This window comes from Amphiura filiformis, chromosome 20, assembly GCF_039555335.1.
Source record: "Amphiura filiformis chromosome 20, Afil_fr2py, whole genome shotgun sequence".
NCBI lineage: Eukaryota > Metazoa > Echinodermata > Ophiuroidea > Amphilepidida > Amphiuridae > Amphiura > Amphiura filiformis.
This window is the reverse complement of record NC_092647.1, coordinates 22,654,881-22,671,113: the sequence shown is the minus strand read 5'-3', so window position 1 is coordinate 22,671,113 and position 16,233 is coordinate 22,654,881. Positions and strand designations below refer to the sequence as shown.

The window sequence follows — 16,233 nt, the reverse complement described above, 5'->3', positions numbered from 1 at the left end:
GGGGATATATAAATAGCGTGAACCCTGATTAGAGTAAGGAAAAATCAAGTCGTCTCTGATCCCTTGTATTGGGCTATGACCACATTAGGTCGCTCCATTGAATTTCATACACCCTCTGAGAAAGATTCAACCTGAATCTTCCACTGAGGGGGGTGAGTTTCAAATGACGATACTAAAGTGTTCATTCCATTTGAAATCCATACTCCACCTGTGGAAGAAATTTCCAAAATCTAGTGTGAATTTTAAATGGAATAGCCCAAATGGCATGAATTTGACAAATCCGACTATTATCAATAATACAGAGGAACATATCCATAAGCGATCATTTTAACATTTAATATTTTTCTATTGATGTACAAGTATAAATATTGAGGGTTATTTTTTGTTCAATTTTATGTCCGTATCTTTGATAATGGAATAATCACGACGTTGACTTCGCTTAATTGCCTTTTTGAAGCCAGACGCTAACCATGGGGTTACAGAGAGAGCCGACACCACACTCAGGAACAGGAACGACTTTATGTAGTTACCAAAACGGTCATACAACCATCCTGTGTAAAAGGCGAAACAGAAAAATGAAATGGTTACTTATTATATGCTCTAGGTCTCCTGTAGGCAGATGAAGTAGATGACAAAGATCTTAAAGCCAGTTCCGAACATGGTAATGCCTGGCTGTCTGTACCACCATATACCTAAGGACCCCGCTGGAACTTAACTTCGTTTAGTAGGCTTCCGTGGGGGTTATCTTGGGACATAAGACTTAAAAAACAGTTTAAGAAAACTATGGAAACAAGACAACAAGTGAATCGCCTTACCGCGTTATCATCACAACGTACATGTATTATACAAATAATGAATGTTTATGAGTGCAATGGTAAGAATATTTTCATGAGTTGAAAACTGCACTGTATCATTAAACGAAGCGAAGCTGAGTTGACTGGAACATTCCATTTTTCAACGAATGAAAATATTCTTTCCATTACACGATTGACAAAAATCATTATTTGTTTTGTATAACATCTAAATAGATCTTTGTCATTTGATTGGTTGATTGTAATGGCTTTGCATGAGTTAAAAATATCGTACAAATCGTAGACGAGTAAGGCTTTTTTAGCAATTATATTCTTGTATCACCCAAAAATAAGCCATACAATAGTATTAAAAGGGCATATAGTATACTATTATTTTTATCAGGCTCTTTGCTCTGCAGTAAAATAGAATTTAAGCTTACCCAGCCAACGGACCTAATCAATTCGTATTGTAAGCTTACCTCTTCACTTTCTTGTTTTCTACTTTTTCTTTCCCCAAATCAGAATAGGCCTATTCACAGATTTATTTGCAGATGTGGATTATATTTCTTGTTATTTTAAATCTCCCGTAACCCGGTATACTATACTGCTGGCCGATCGGACTGAAAAAAACATGCAATCTATAGCCATGCAATAGAACATCGGAATATAACAAATATGCACGGTGCATAGAACGAAAATACACGGCGCGCATAACCAAATTCCGCGGAAGTGACGTAGTAAAATAGTTTATTTTATATCGAAAGACATGTGACCAACAATAATCAATCAAATGACAAGGATCTACTTAGGTGTTATATAAAACGCATTATTCCGTTAAGTATCATATTTCAGTATTATTTAAAAAAAAACGACATGCGATAATGTTTTTTGTCAAACTGCCCACCAAATGATCAGCAATCATAAACTTTATCATAATATTTTTATATCTATATCATAAGACATCACAACCCCCGTCGGACGGTGTGCAGTGAATACTGCTCGAGTACGTATGTCAACCATTGTTGCACACTCGCCCCACAATACAATTTTCTCAAAGATCTCGCGCTACAAAATGCCCCATAGAGTTTTGAGTCCATGCTGGCTTGGGCTTCAGGTTTGGGTTAAAGTTTACACCACGGGAATTCTGGCTACGGAAGAAAAGGGAGACCACTTAAAATCACTCAATATCACTATAATATATCTGTGGTAAACTTGCATCATAAGTATGCAGTAATCATGGCCGATTCCAATTTTAGCCCAAATTATGCCACAGCCACCCCACAACTTTGAAAATCTTCTCACGCCACTGGTTAACTTACCTGACAAGAACCCACTTGATATGGACCCTATCGAGTATCCGACGAAGATCCAGTTTACTGCATTCGATAGCTTATCTTCTTCAACAACGACAACAAGTTCCTTAAACACACAACAAAAACTCACTGCAAATCCAATGTTCACCGCAAAAGATGACAACATTATTCCTATGTAAGAATTGAACACACGCATTACTGAATCGGTTGCTAAAGCTAAAGTCATTACCACAGCAGACACATAGAGAATGGTTTTAGCGGACAAAACTCTTCCAGCTATAGGGAAGACGATTGTACCTGCAAGATAGCCTACCCCGCCTATCGTTGCCAATAAGGCGGATTTAAAAGGCAGAAATCCAAGATCCTCACAGTGTGGCACAAAGTATATTACCCAGCCCGTGAAACAGTATCCTGACGTCGTTACCATACACAGCAGATTTAGAAAACTCGATCTTTTGAGTAAATCTGGGTCCATGTATTGGACCAAATTCTTGAGTTTATTCACCAATGTAGTGCTGGTAAATGCAGTGCGTTTTAAAGACAGATCATTTATGCTATCATGATTATAATCTATTTTAGATATTTTCAGGGGTCTAAGTAATGCCCCACATAAAACTAGATGTAGATTCAGTCCACCAAGGATAAGCAATGTCCCCCTCCATCCATAGGTGTCCAATAAGAACTGCGTCAAAGGAGGCAAGATCATAAAGCTTATTGATATTCCAGCGTGGGTGATTCCATTTGACGTATCATAGAATTTGTCAAAGTATATCGGTAAAGCTGCTGTGGTGATTGCTTCTGCTCCGAAGGAAAACGCTGTTAATATCGAGAAAAAAGGCGAGATAATTATATTAATATTGAAAAAATTGACTACATGTTCATTATACAACTTGAATGATAGTCATGGTAATCTGGAACTGCTTAACCAGATGCTGATTTTGAAGAAGGTGGACCTTTTCATTAGCACTTTGAACCATATATTTTGGGCGTGGAGGGTGGGAAAAATCATTCTCCCTACAGTCTGTCTACTCTGAAGTACAAAGTACCGACGCATACGCAAACATTGTGCCGACTTTGAAGGCACGCATACCTGCAGCAGAGACGCAGCACCACGCACTGTTAACGCGCTGTATACTCGCGCGTTGTCACTTTGTACTTCAGAGTGGACAATACTGCCAATGACAGAATGTGACCGAAACATCAATAATAAAAACAAAAACAAGCTCTAAAGTCTTCAAAGGTTTGTCTGAAAATAAGAACGGGCGTTTATTACGTTAGCACCAAAGAGTGGACATTTCATGTGATTCTTCACGAGATTTACGCGTCAATTTACTGTGCCATCGTTTATTAATCAGATGTAATTAATAATTATTTATACATTAATGTATAATTAAATATTATGGACGATCCGGTATTTGTTTGGGCGCGGATCCCATGCATGATGGGTTACATGATATACACATAGATCGCTATATAGATCTGCATTACACGAAGCAAACATTTAATCCTCACTTAGGCCAATATACATTCTCTATTATATTATACTTGCCTATGAGAAGCACTGCCAAGACTAGTTGAGGTATTGTTCTTGTAAGAGAACCAACTACCAACCCAATGGATGAAAGTAAACCATACATCATCATGGCAACACGAGGTGAAAAAATTTTGCTCAAAGCACCACCAAATATACCTATATAATGGCACACGTACGAGAAACAAAGTTAGTTCTTGTGTTAAGGATAACCAGCCGAGTATACTGCATTTGTCAAAATACCTGGAAATCGCATGCAACTGGTTTATGCAATATCAAGACCCTGCATGGGACCGCAGTGCACATATACATTGTCAAGTGCGATTATCTTGATAAATGTATTCGCACTGACGTGATTATCCATCATACACTTATTATGAAACGAATAGTTTTACTGTTACTGATTATTTAAATTCATGATCTCAACACAAAATGAAGTTAAATTAAATTTTAGGTAACAACATTGACCTTCATCTGGAGACTGGTATCGTCCACATAACGGAACCATAAGGGGGCGCTGATCTTATCGCTTCCTGTTCTAATTGTTCCATGCAAGTTGCAGACGATTGGAGATACCGGAGACCCCATAGCCGAGCCATGAATTTGTGCCATGGCTTGATGAGGTCAAAATCCTTGACCGGGCCGCTAGATACTTTGAAAGGGATGTCAAGGAGTCAATTTATAATGAAAGGGTCAAATCACAATTGTACAACTTTTACTAGGAAAGAGGGTTGTACATGTATATTAAAGAGGGTTGTACATGTATATTAATGAATATCATCAAGTTTATTGAGAATTCCTTCCTGAAACCAGAAGAATACATCGATTATACAACAATTTAAAATTGTTTTTACTGTTCTATCACGTACGATACATGTACAAATGTACAATGATTCACCTATTCCACTTGAAACAGAAATATCGCACACTCTGTTATAAAAATTAAAATCATGTCAACGAAATATTGCATATCGTATACGTTTGAAATTTCACTGAGCAATTGTTACATAATCATTTCCAATCCTGCAAATGAATGTTCTTTTATTATCTATACTGTACAGGTATTTGGATATAACATTCTATTAAAGTTTCTAAAAAGTGGCACAAAAGGGTTTCATACATTTGTGCTTAGTGAAGCAGATATCTGGATGCCGCAACCAAAGTGATAGAAACAAACAGCATTTGAAAACTAGGATTGCTCCCTTGACGTTGATGTAAGCATCATGTCACAACAGTATTTTCTAATTGCCAAAGATGGTGCTTCCCACTATACGTTCAAATGACTTGGGTCGGCTGTAACCTCTCCTCACCCACGCTAGTAATCTTATATCTTTTACCTTTTCCTTATTGACTCGCCTGACTATCACGAGAACACACACGAGTGGGAAGTCGAAAGATAAAAAAAGTGCAGGTGAGGGTGGTGTGTGTGTACCGTATGTATGTGCCAGTTATCTTACGCTCCAAAGCCAGGCTCGAGAGATTAATCCGATGACCTACGTATGAGTATTTTTGAAAGGTGAAAACATACAATTCAAGACCATTCACAATCGCAGAGTGACGCATTTCGAATTCAAAACTGCATCTCTTATGGGGTGTGGTATGTGTGGAGGGGGGTCTTAGCCGGGTGTGGCAGGGGGAGTATATCTTACATGTAATAGCTCCAAATCCAGGCGCCAAAGAAATAATTAATCCAATGACCCACGTATTAGTAGAAAACTGTTCTTTAAGAGATGGTAGTAACAATCTGAGGGCTTTCACTATGCCAGTTTCTAGCAGAAACGCGATGAAAGATCCACAACATACAACCCAAGACCATCCAGAATCTTTATTCGAGCGATACATGTTGAATCAATATTGTATTACTTTCGAATTTACATACGCAATGATATATATTTTTGACTCTCCGAAATAAACATCAAACACCTGGAACCTGACATTATAAGAATAGAGTCAAAAATATTTACATCAGGGATTTATAAATGGGATGTGCGACTGAAATCACATGACGATATGGATGATGTATCCTATAGACTATAGGTCTAGTCGATAATATACGACAATTAGCGGCTATTTTACTTCGTACATGATGGTATTTACGTGCCACCTGGCCTGATAATGTATCCGGGATAGGATGAGAAATATTGCCACTCATTAAATATAAAACGTATAAGTACAGTAGATCAAACTATAATCTCTAATTCATAGTTATTTACGTGTCGTAATACTTAAAGGAGTATTTCGTGATCCTGGCATCCTCTTTTTATGACATTTTTCAGTACATATCCACGAAAAAAGCTTATTTCCAAAATTTCAGTTGATTCCGATATTGCGTTGTCCGAGTTATGCATGATTTATATGTGTATTACACTGCTCCATCATGCCATAGACAATGCGTTGTAATTTCGTTCTGGTGCACCAGAACGAAATTCAAATTTCACGATATCTTTGCTAAACGAATTAATCTGCAAGAAATATTTTGTACATAAACATTATGCAGCCAGAGGTTTCCAGTGGTATAAAAATCTCAACTTTTTTTGAGAAAAGTGGGGGGATGAGGCTGTGGATCACGAAATGCCCTTTTAAGGGGGTAATACACCCATTGCATTTTTTGCGGTTTTTTTTTTTTTTTTTTTGTGAAGAAATGAGAAAAAAATGGACAAAGTGGTATGCAAAATGAAGGGGCAAATCTTCTTGTTCTATTGGTGGCATCGGTATCAATGTAGTAGTACTTCATCTCATTTCTTCACAAAATGCAAACAAACGTTAAAAAATGCAATGGGTGTAGTACCCCCTTAAAGCTCCTTAGGTACAAAAATATAAATTATAATCACTCATTGTTATTTTTTTGTAGAAAGAATCAAGGATGTGAAGGAGGTATTATAATCACTTAGTATGGTAACTAGGATCATAGACCCTGGAAAATGTTTCCACGGTCTATGCTAGGATCAAGGATGTAAAAGATGAATTATAATCACTAAGTATTGTAGCAAGGATGTAAAGGATGTATTACAAACACTTTGTGTTGTAGCAAGGGTCAAGGATGTGGAGGTGATATTATAATCACTAAGTATGATAGCTAGGATCAACGATGTAAACGAGTAATTATAATCACTTAGTGTTGTAGCAAGGATCAAGGATGTAAACGAGGTATTATAATCACTTAGTATTATAGCAAGGATCAAGGATGTGAAGGATGTATTATAATTACTTAGTGTTGTAGCAAGGACAAGGATGTAAACGGAGGTATTATATTTACTTAGTCAAATACAATATTTCATCTTGACAAAACCAATTTGTTTTACTGACCTGACAGTTTCGACCATCTTGGACGATGGTCATCTTCAGAGTGATGTTTTTTCCGACTTCTGTACACCAACAGAGGGCGCACCAGCGCCCAGAAGTGGGTCGTACACATGACTAAGGTAATGGGCCCCCTCGTCTCTGTTCATGGTGTTCGGCGCTCTCTTCCTTATCCAGATTGCTTCACGGATACGGCGGGCTCCCGAATTACATTCTTTCTCGAGGACTTGGGCATCTTTCCAATTGATAATATGGTTTTGTTGTACGGCGTGGTCCGCAATTGCTGATTTGGACTGTTCACTGACCGATTGTTTCCTTGTTTATTAAAGTTCCTTTACTACGCGCTACTTTCTCTGTCTCTTTCTTATGCTCATTCAATCTTCTTTCGAAGCGACGCCCAGTTTCTCCTACATAAGTACTGTCACAATTTGCACAGGGGATTTCATAAATGCAATCCGTTGTACTCATGGAGTCTCTTTTGTCCTTTGGATGAACCAACATTTTTCTTAATGTGGTGTGGGGACGTACCGCAGTAGCTATACCATGTTTTCTAAATATACGAGTGGCTGTCTCCGTCATTTTTTCAACATAAGGAACTACAACAAGTCCTTTGCTTTTTTCCGTGGAATTCTTGCTCTTACTTTTGTTGCCTGTTGTTTTCTATCCATCTTGCGTTTGACATGATTAAAAGTCCACTCGGGATAGCCACATTGTTTAAGTGCGTGCTTGATTTTGCCTTCTTTCTGATCTTTGTCCTCCTTTTCAGATATAACACTATTCATTCTGTCCAATAATGTGCGGATCACACCCAACTTGTGGTGAATAGGGTGATGTGAAGCCAAATTTAAATACTGGTCTGTGTGTGTAGCTTTCCTGTAGACATAGGCGTAGATCCCGGGGATGGGGGATTTATTTTGCCAGGGGGATGGTCCATACAATCATCCCCCCCAATGTTGACGCCTGATAATGGGTTTCTGACCAAATTAACCTCATATTTGCCCATTTTAGCCCCAAAAGTGCAAATTTTCGAGCGCTTCGCGCGCATTTAATCTACTTTAACACCATATTTCATCAGTTTAGCTTCAAAGTAGCAAAAATTTTCGCACGCTTCGCGCGCATTTGTATCATCAACTTAATTCTGTCGCCAAAGGGTGCTGGATTGACTATACTTCAAGATTTTTGTCCAACTTCATCCCCCCAATGTCAAAAAGAAATCTACGCCACTGCCTGTAGACCAGTAGCTTGACCGAACCATCGGGTTTGCGCACAATCAAAGTATCAAGAAATGGTATGGATCCTTCTCGCTCTTTCTCATACGTAAATTTGATGCTGTCCGTGGGGTCCGTTTGATTGAGATGCGTGGTGAGATTTTCCACTTGGTCTTCCTTTATAATTTCTAAAATGTCATCCACGTAACGTTTCCATAAGCGCGGTTTACAATCCAAGGGGGCTGTTGCTATAGCTTGTTGCTCCAGAAACTCCAGATACAAGTTCGCGACGACCGGGGACACCGGCTCCCCATGGCTGCACCAAAACGCTGCTTATATATTTTCCCACGAAACAGAAAATATGTGGTGGTTAACACAAATTTAAGAAGTTCAATGATGTCATCTACCGCGAGAAGAGTCCGTTTACTCAGAGTCTTGTCATGTTCTAATCTGGCTTTGATGACATTAAGCGATTCATCAATTGGCGTGTTTGTAAAAAGTGAGACGACGTCATGCGAGTTGAAGATTTCCCCTTCTTCTATCATGACTTCTGCTAGACTTTCCGCTAAATGCTTAGAGTTGGTGACATGGTGTTCAGTTCCTCCCACCAAAGGTGACAGAATGTCCGCTAAGGCTCTAGATGTTTGATAGCCTATAGTCCCTGTATAGTCTACTATTGGTCTCACTTTATTACCAGGTTTGTGTATCTTGGGTGTGCCGTAAATTCTTGGTATGTTCTCCGCCGTTGGGAACAGAAGATCATATTGATATTTTTCAATCTTCTTATCTTTTTTTAACCTACTAAGAATGGCTACCAGTTCTCTTTTGTAGCGTTGAGTGGGATCAATTTTCATATGTGCGTTTATCCATTAACATTTCATGAATTTTGTCCTCATACTCAGAGGTGTCCATAAGCACCGTTGCTTTGCCCTTGTCTGCTGGTAAGATAAGAATAGATTCTTCCTTTTTGAGATCTTGAATAGCACGTCGTTCCTCCGCTGAAATATTCGATTTAGGGGGACGAGCATTGCGTAAAACACCAGCGATTTCTGATCGAAGAACAGTGGCTTCATTACTGGGAAGCTTATGACACGCTTGTTCCGTGGCTACAATGTATTCCTCGTACGGGATCTTACTCGGCGCCGGCGAAAAATTCAACCCTTTGGCCAATACACTTTCCTGTGGTTTGGTAAGCTTATGCTTCGATAAATTAATTACCCATTTCTTGAGCTGTTCGCCATTTAATTCAACATTGTCTGGAGTATTTCGCCTCCCTTTCGAAGTCGAAGTACGTTGTAACTTTTCCAACTTTTGTTGATGCCGCCATTTTGTTTTGCAAAACTCCGTTTCAGTTTTGCGAGTCACGTGATCGGTCACCTGACCAAACAAAGATTCAGGAAACCAGGAATTTAATTCGGTCTCAAAATTCGTTTTCTGTTCTTTAAAACTGTTTATTTTATTTGTGGTGACTCTGATTCTCTCGCGAACAAGTTGTTGACGTGCATTGTTCACTATATCACGCGCTCTTGCGGTTTTAATGGGACATTTCACACCACTCCACGCCATACATAAATTCTCCCAGTCTAAAGTTTAAATTTTAATATTACTTCTATTAAAGTTTGGCAGCGGCGGGGTTCGAACTCACGGCGGACCACGCCGCTTTGGATATGCTCTATGAGCCTAGCGCCTTAGACCACTCGGCCACTTGTCTTGATAGAATCCATTTGAAACTTATTTGAAGATATAATCGCAACTTCAATATAGGCCTACCACGTGACAAGCAAAAGCAGAAAACGTACCATATTTTGGAATTTTATTTGCCTAAAAACATTAATGTGTATTAATAGCGCTCAATTGTTGTTAATCCGACAATAATAAATGATAAATGCGCGTCTATATGGACAATACATTATATCGATTTTGACATGTGCTCTCACGGTGTCAGTACATTAGCATGGTCAGTAAACTACTATAGAGGAACCTACCATTGTTCTTGTATACACGTTCGATGTTTTTATCAAATACATAAAAAATCCATTTTAGACCCCAAATGTTTCTTCGGGAAATAAAAGATTAGAATACCATAAAAACGAAACAGTAATCTTTTGCCGGGTCTAATGTTATTTATACGTGCATTGTTCACTATATCACGCGCTCTTGCGGTTTTAATGGGACATTTCACACCACTCCACGCCATACATAAATTCTCCCAGTCTAAAGTTTAAATTTTAATATTACTTCTATTAAAGTTTGGCAGCGGCGGGTTCGAACTCACGGCGGACCACGCCGCTTTGGATATGCTCTATGAGCCTAGCGCCTTAGACCACTCGGCCACTTGTCTTGATAGAATCCATTTGAAACTTATTTGAAGATATAATCGCAACTTCAATATAGGCCTACCACGTGACAAGCAAAAGCAGAAAACGTACCATATTTTGGAATTTTATTTGCCTAAAAACATTAATGTGTATTAATAGCGCTCAATTGTTGTTAATCCGACAATAATAAATGATAAATGCGCGTCTATATGGACAATAGCCTACATTATATCGATTTTGACATGTGCTCTCACGGTGTCAGTACATTAGCATGGTCAGTAAACTACTATAGAGGAACCTACCATTGTTCTTGTATACACGTTCGATGTTTTTATCAAATACATAAAAAATCCATTTTAGACCCCAAATGTTTCTTCGGGAAATAAAAGATTAGAATACCATAAAAACGAAACAGTAATCTTTTGCCGGGTCTAATGTTATTTATACATAGAATTTTTAACGTTTTTTCTATCCTTATTCTTGCTCAATTAAAAAAATATTTTGGCGTATACAAGAAATGTCTTTAAAAAAGACAATGCCTCCAAGATACCAGTGGACACCTTTTGTTATTAGTTAAGGAGATACTTATAATGCTAGCTTTAAGGTACCTCTATTGGATATAGATTTTTGTCTGATTAAAATATGTGAGTCCATTTTCTCCTAATACAAGACTGAAAATTTTATTTTAATCGGATATTCGGTTACCAAAATATGGCCTGTCAAAATGGAGCGAAACCAAGTCGTTGGCAACAACTTTCTTTTATTTTTGTTATAAATGCAATGTTGTCAGGTAGGCCTTATTTTCTAATTATATATGCAAGAATTATGCAAAGTAAAATTTTCAGATAGGCTAAAAAATAAGATATAAACCCCATGGATGCATTTGGTATATTTGAACACCACTGCAACAGACACACCGCTAGTCCGAATCTGAAAACACTTTAACAGTCCGACACACCCCTAGTCCGAATCCGAAATACACTGCGCTAGTCCGAGTCTGGAAAACACTTCGTCAGTCCGAAACTGCAGAAAACCAAAGCGGTAGTCCGAATCTGAAAATCACAGCGCTGGTCCGAATCATGCAAGAATTATGCAAAGTAAAATTTTCAGATAGGCTACAAAATAAGATATAAAACCCATGGATGCATTTTGCAAATTTGAACACCACTGCAACAGTCCGACACACCGCTAGTCCGAATCTGAAAACACTTTAACAGTCCGACACACCCCTAGTCCGAATCCGAAATACACTGCGCTAGTCCGAGTCTGGAAAACACTTCGTCAGTCCGAAACTGCAGAAAACCAAAGCGGTAGTCCGAATCTGAAAATCACAGCGCTGGTCCGAATCTGAAAAACACGGCGCTAGTCCGAATAGGCCTATCGGACTAGCGCAGTGTTTCCTAAATTCAGATTCGGAATAGCGCCATGTTTTGCAAATTCGGACTAGCGCAGTGGTTTTCAGTTTCGGACTGGCAGAGTGTTTTTTAGATTTGGACTAGCGCTGTGTCGGAGGAGTGTTTTCCAGATACTGCCAACTGCCAAGGGCCCTGGGCCTAGCCCTAGACTAGTCATGCTAGCATCATGCACTCATTTCAGTCATGCACTACACATAATTGTGCGACATACAATGTAGATTTGACACGGGTTCTGTTTTGCATTTTAATTGAGGTCAAACTCATGAACTTACCATTTAAATGTTGATATCAAGATGAACAGAAATAAATAATCCATTCTACTTTCTAGTCATAAACCGGCACGGATCTCACTGTTTAGTGTCATGTATGGTCACTGATGGTATATGGTCATGAGTTTGCAATATTGAAATTGTTATTGAAATCAGTTTGCTAGCCCCGGGCCTAGCCCTAGACTAGTCATATGCTAGCATCATGCACTCAGTCATGCACAACACATAATTGTGCGACATACAATGTAGATTTGACACGGGTTCTGTTTTGTATTTTAAATGAGGTCAAACTCATGAACTTACCATTTAAATGTTGATATCAAGATGAACAGAAATAAATAATCCATTCTACTTTCTAGCCATAAACCGGCACGGATCTCACTGTTTAGTGTAATGTATGGTCACTGATGGTCATGAGTTTGCAATATTGAAATTCGTATTGAAATCAGTTTCTTCCAAGTTCAAGATAAAAGTAACATGTATTGAAATGTAAGTTATAAACATTCTTCCTGCTGTCCAGCGGGTATGAACTATTATTATGATGTAGACACGATGATTGCGGCCTAGTCGAGCCTAGCATGCTAGCCTGCATGTCAGTCGGTCTGCTGACTCGCCGCAAAAATACCTCCAATTTTGCACAAAACAATCCATGATGTCAAATTATCACATCCAAAGTGTCGCCATGAACGTCAGGTTCAACTTCTCCAGCCAAAGTTTTTCCATTGATAATCAGGTTTCATGTAATCATGAAATTAAACCTTGTTTAATGTGTATTCCCATTGCCACACACAGCATAACGGTTGTCCGACTTGATTTCTACGATATTGCTGATGTGATGAGGCTACAATCCATAATTAAATACCGAATTAAAAAAATACTAGTTTGCGTCTGACGTCAGGACAAAGGCGCGCCGTGATTGGTTGCTGACCTGCGCAGTATGTCATTTTTGGTCTGGTTGACAGTACGGCATACGCAAGCTAGTCTTTTTAATTCGGTCTTCAATTATACTTTAAAAAAATTCTAATGCATAATTCATGAGCTTGATAGACCCGCACCATTGGCGCCACGTGCTAGGTGTTTCTAGAATCCCTATAGAATAAAATTAATTTTAATGCTAATTTATTGCACATGCTGAGGAAGCGTGATTACCTTTTTGAACATTCGGAAATGGCGATAGGCGAATTTATGTATGGCGCAGAGAGGTGGGGGATATATATTGGGCTCTCGATATTGGGCTGAAATTAGAGTACTTGTCAGAATATAAATTTGTACAATCGGCCTACATGCCGCGCAATGTGCGGCATTTTTAGGTGTAAATTTCAAAGCAAACTACCTCCTGCGGAGGCAGAAGAGGCAGAATAAAATTGAAATAAAATTCTCTGCCTCATAAACGACCTCAAATATGCCACAATTGGGTATCACGAATAGTTATATATGATGTGCAGTTAATATTCATATTTTCTTTTATACAGAGGATGCTTCAGTTTTGACAGGAAAAATATTTTCTTGAAAACCCTCTCACTCGGTTATTTCAAAACAGTAACCACGCTTCCCTAGAATGTGCAATAATTTAGCATTAAAACTTTTCTTATTCTAACAGCAAGCGTTTCTAGAATGAATTATGGCGAAATGTGGTGTAGGGACATTTCAAGCGTAACCTCGGCGGAGTGATGCTCAACTCCTTGCATCGTAATGTAAAGACGAGATGGTTACGATGTCTGGCGATTTTCTTGCCAATATTTTCTTCATAGTCACGTACAGTCTTGACATAGTTCTGTCCATAATTCTCACGTATATTCTTGAAGAGGTTCATTAGGTTTGTAGAAACTCAAATACAATATTTCATCTTGACAAAACCAATTTGTTTTACTGACCTGACAGTTTCGACCATCTTGGACGATGGTCATCTTCAGAGTGATATTTTTTCCGACTTCTGTACACCAACAGAGGGCGCACCATACTCCACCTGTGGAAGAAATTGCCAAAATCTTCCACAAGGGTAGTGTGGATTTTAATTAGAATAGCCCAATGGTATAAATTTGACAAATCCGACTATTATCAATAAGGGGCTGTGCAATAATTATAAGCCCCCCCCCCCCCCTCATTTACAAACCTTAAATGGTCTAGATACATGTTGCGAGCGCAGCGAGCAGGATAATTTGCATATTTAAGCGTTTCCGTACTGTTTTCCTAGCTTTTTTAAGCCCTTTTTAGAGCGTTTTATTTAAAAGGCGCCCCATGAATGTGTGCCGAAAATCGCTCCCCCCTCCCTCTCTGCTGGGAAAAAATTGCTTGCCCCCCCCCCCTTTCGGTTCGCCAAAAATTTCTTTCCCTCCCCAGGGCTCATAATTATTGCACAGCCCCTAATACAGAGGAACATATCCATAAGCAATCATTTTAACATTTAATATTTTTCTATTGGTGTACGAGTATGAATATTGAGGGTTATTTGTCGTTCAATTTTATGTCCGTATCTTTGATAATGGAATAATCACGACGTTGATTTCGCGTAATTGCCTTTTTGAAGTCCGACGCTAACCACGGGCTTACAGAGAGAGCCGACACCACACTCAGGAACAGGAACGACTTTATGTAGTTACCAAAACGGTCATACAACCATCCTGTGTAAAAGGCGAAACAGAAAAATGAAATGGTTACTTATTATATGCTCTAGGTCTCCTGTAGGCAGATGAAGTAGATGACAAAGATCTTAAAGCCAGTTCCGAACATGGTAATGCCTGGCCGTCTGTACCACCATATACCCAGAGGATGATTTAAGCACTTCCCAGCAAGTCTTGCGGTTAGCACAGCTGTGTGAGTGAACATGACACCACTGCCCGCCCACTGCATACACACGTGCATGGTTAAATTTGAATTTGGACTGATATATTTACAATAAATACACATTCAAAATGCCAGTCGATTTCACATTTTATGTTATCTACAGAAGGTGTGAATTATCCTTCATGCATACATCACTTTAGATCTGAAATCGACCAAGTAATAATGACACACGGGCAATTCTAAAACAACATCTTTTGCACAGAGTTCATTGGGATTTGAAAAGTAAAGTGGCAGTTGAAACTCTAGTGATAACACTTTTACAGTGCATGATGGGGCTTCCTTAAATCATCCTCTGCCATATACCTAAGGACCCCGCTGGAACTTAACTTCGTTTGGTAGGCTTCCGTGGGGGTTATCTTGGGACATCGTTTGGTAGGCTTCCGTGGGGGTTATCTTGGGACATAAGGCTTACAAAACAGTTTCCGAAAACTATGGAAATTTAACAAGACCACAAGTGAATCGCCTTACCGCGTTATCATCACAACGTACATGTATTATACAAATAATGAATTTTTATGAGTGCAATGGTAAGAATATTTTCATGAGTTGAAAACTGCACTGTATCATTAAACGAAGCGAAGCTGAGTTGAATGGAACATTCCATTTTTCAACGAATGAAAATATTCTTTCCATTACACGATTGACAAAAATCATTATTTGTTTTGTATAACATCTAAATAGATCTTTGTCATTTGATTGGTTGATTGTAATGGCGTTGCATGAGTTAAAAAATTAAAACATATCGTACAAATCGTAGACGAGCAAGCCTTTTTTAGCAATATATTCTTGTATCACCCAAAAATAAGTCATTCAATAGTATTATAAGGGCACACAGCATATACTATTATTTATATCAGGCTCTTTGCTATATGCGGTAAAATAGAATTTAAGCTTACCTAGCCAACGGACCTAACCAATTCGTATTGTAAGCTTACCTTTTCACTTTCTTGTTTTCTACTTTTTCTTTCCCCAAATCAGAATAGGCCTATTCACAGATTTATTTGCAGATGTGGATTATATTTCTTGTTATTTTAAATCTCCCGTAACCCGGTATACTATACTGTTGGCCGATCGGACTGAAAAAAACATGCTATCTATAGCCATGCAATAGAACATCGGAATATAACAAATATGCACGGTGCATAGAACGAAAATACACGGCGCGCATAACCAAATTCCACGGAAGTGACGTAGTAAAATAGTTTATTTTATATCGAAAGACATGTGACCAACAATCAATCAAT

The 16,233-nt window shown here is 38.6% G+C and overlaps 2 protein-coding genes across 2 annotated transcripts; both read right to left on the bottom strand.

The window, feature by feature from the left end:
- Positions 1–375: 375 nt before the first annotated feature.
- LOC140142205 (monocarboxylate transporter 12-like) lies at positions 376–5,477 on the bottom strand. Its single transcript, XM_072164172.1, has 3 exons — positions 5,285–5,477; positions 2,111–2,920; positions 376–551 (listed from the first exon to the last, which is right to left on the bottom strand). Exons 1-3 carry the CDS (start codon positions 5,475–5,477, stop codon positions 376–378), a joined length of 1,179 nt encoding a protein of 392 aa, XP_072020273.1.
- Positions 5,478–5,550: 73 nt separating this feature from the next.
- Positions 5,551–8,997, bottom strand: LOC140142204 (uncharacterized). The gene is made up of 3 exons (XM_072164171.1): positions 8,551–8,997; positions 7,577–7,747; positions 5,551–5,565 (listed from the first exon to the last, which is right to left on the bottom strand). The coding sequence occupies exons 1-3, from the start codon at positions 8,995–8,997 to the stop codon at positions 5,551–5,553; spliced, it is 633 nt and encodes a 210-aa protein (XP_072020272.1).
- Positions 8,998–16,233: the final 7,236 nt, after the last annotated feature.

What these genes read in the sequence shown, in the direction of transcription:
- LOC140142205 (XM_072164172.1), bottom strand. Translation starts at nt 5,477, where the DNA reads ATGTATCGCTCGAATAAAGATTCTGGATGGTCTTGGGTTGTATGTTGT. An exon ending in TGGATTTGGAGCTATTACAT is followed by an intron (nt 2,921 to 5,284) that starts GTAAGATATACT and finishes CGATATTAACAG; the next exon opens with CGTTTTCCTTCGGAGCAGAA. An exon ending in ATCAAGTGGGTTCTTGTCAG is followed by an intron (nt 552 to 2,110) that starts GTAAGTTAACCA and finishes CCTTTTACACAG; the next exon opens with GATGGTTGTATGACCGTTTT.
- LOC140142204 (XM_072164171.1), bottom strand. Translation starts at nt 8,997, where the DNA reads ATGAAAATTGATCCCACTCAACGCTACAAAAGAGAACTGGTAGCCATT. An exon ending in GTAAACGGACTCTTCTCGCG is followed by an intron (nt 7,748 to 8,550) that starts GTAGATGACATC and finishes ATTCACCACAAG; the next exon opens with TTGGGTGTGATCCGCACATT.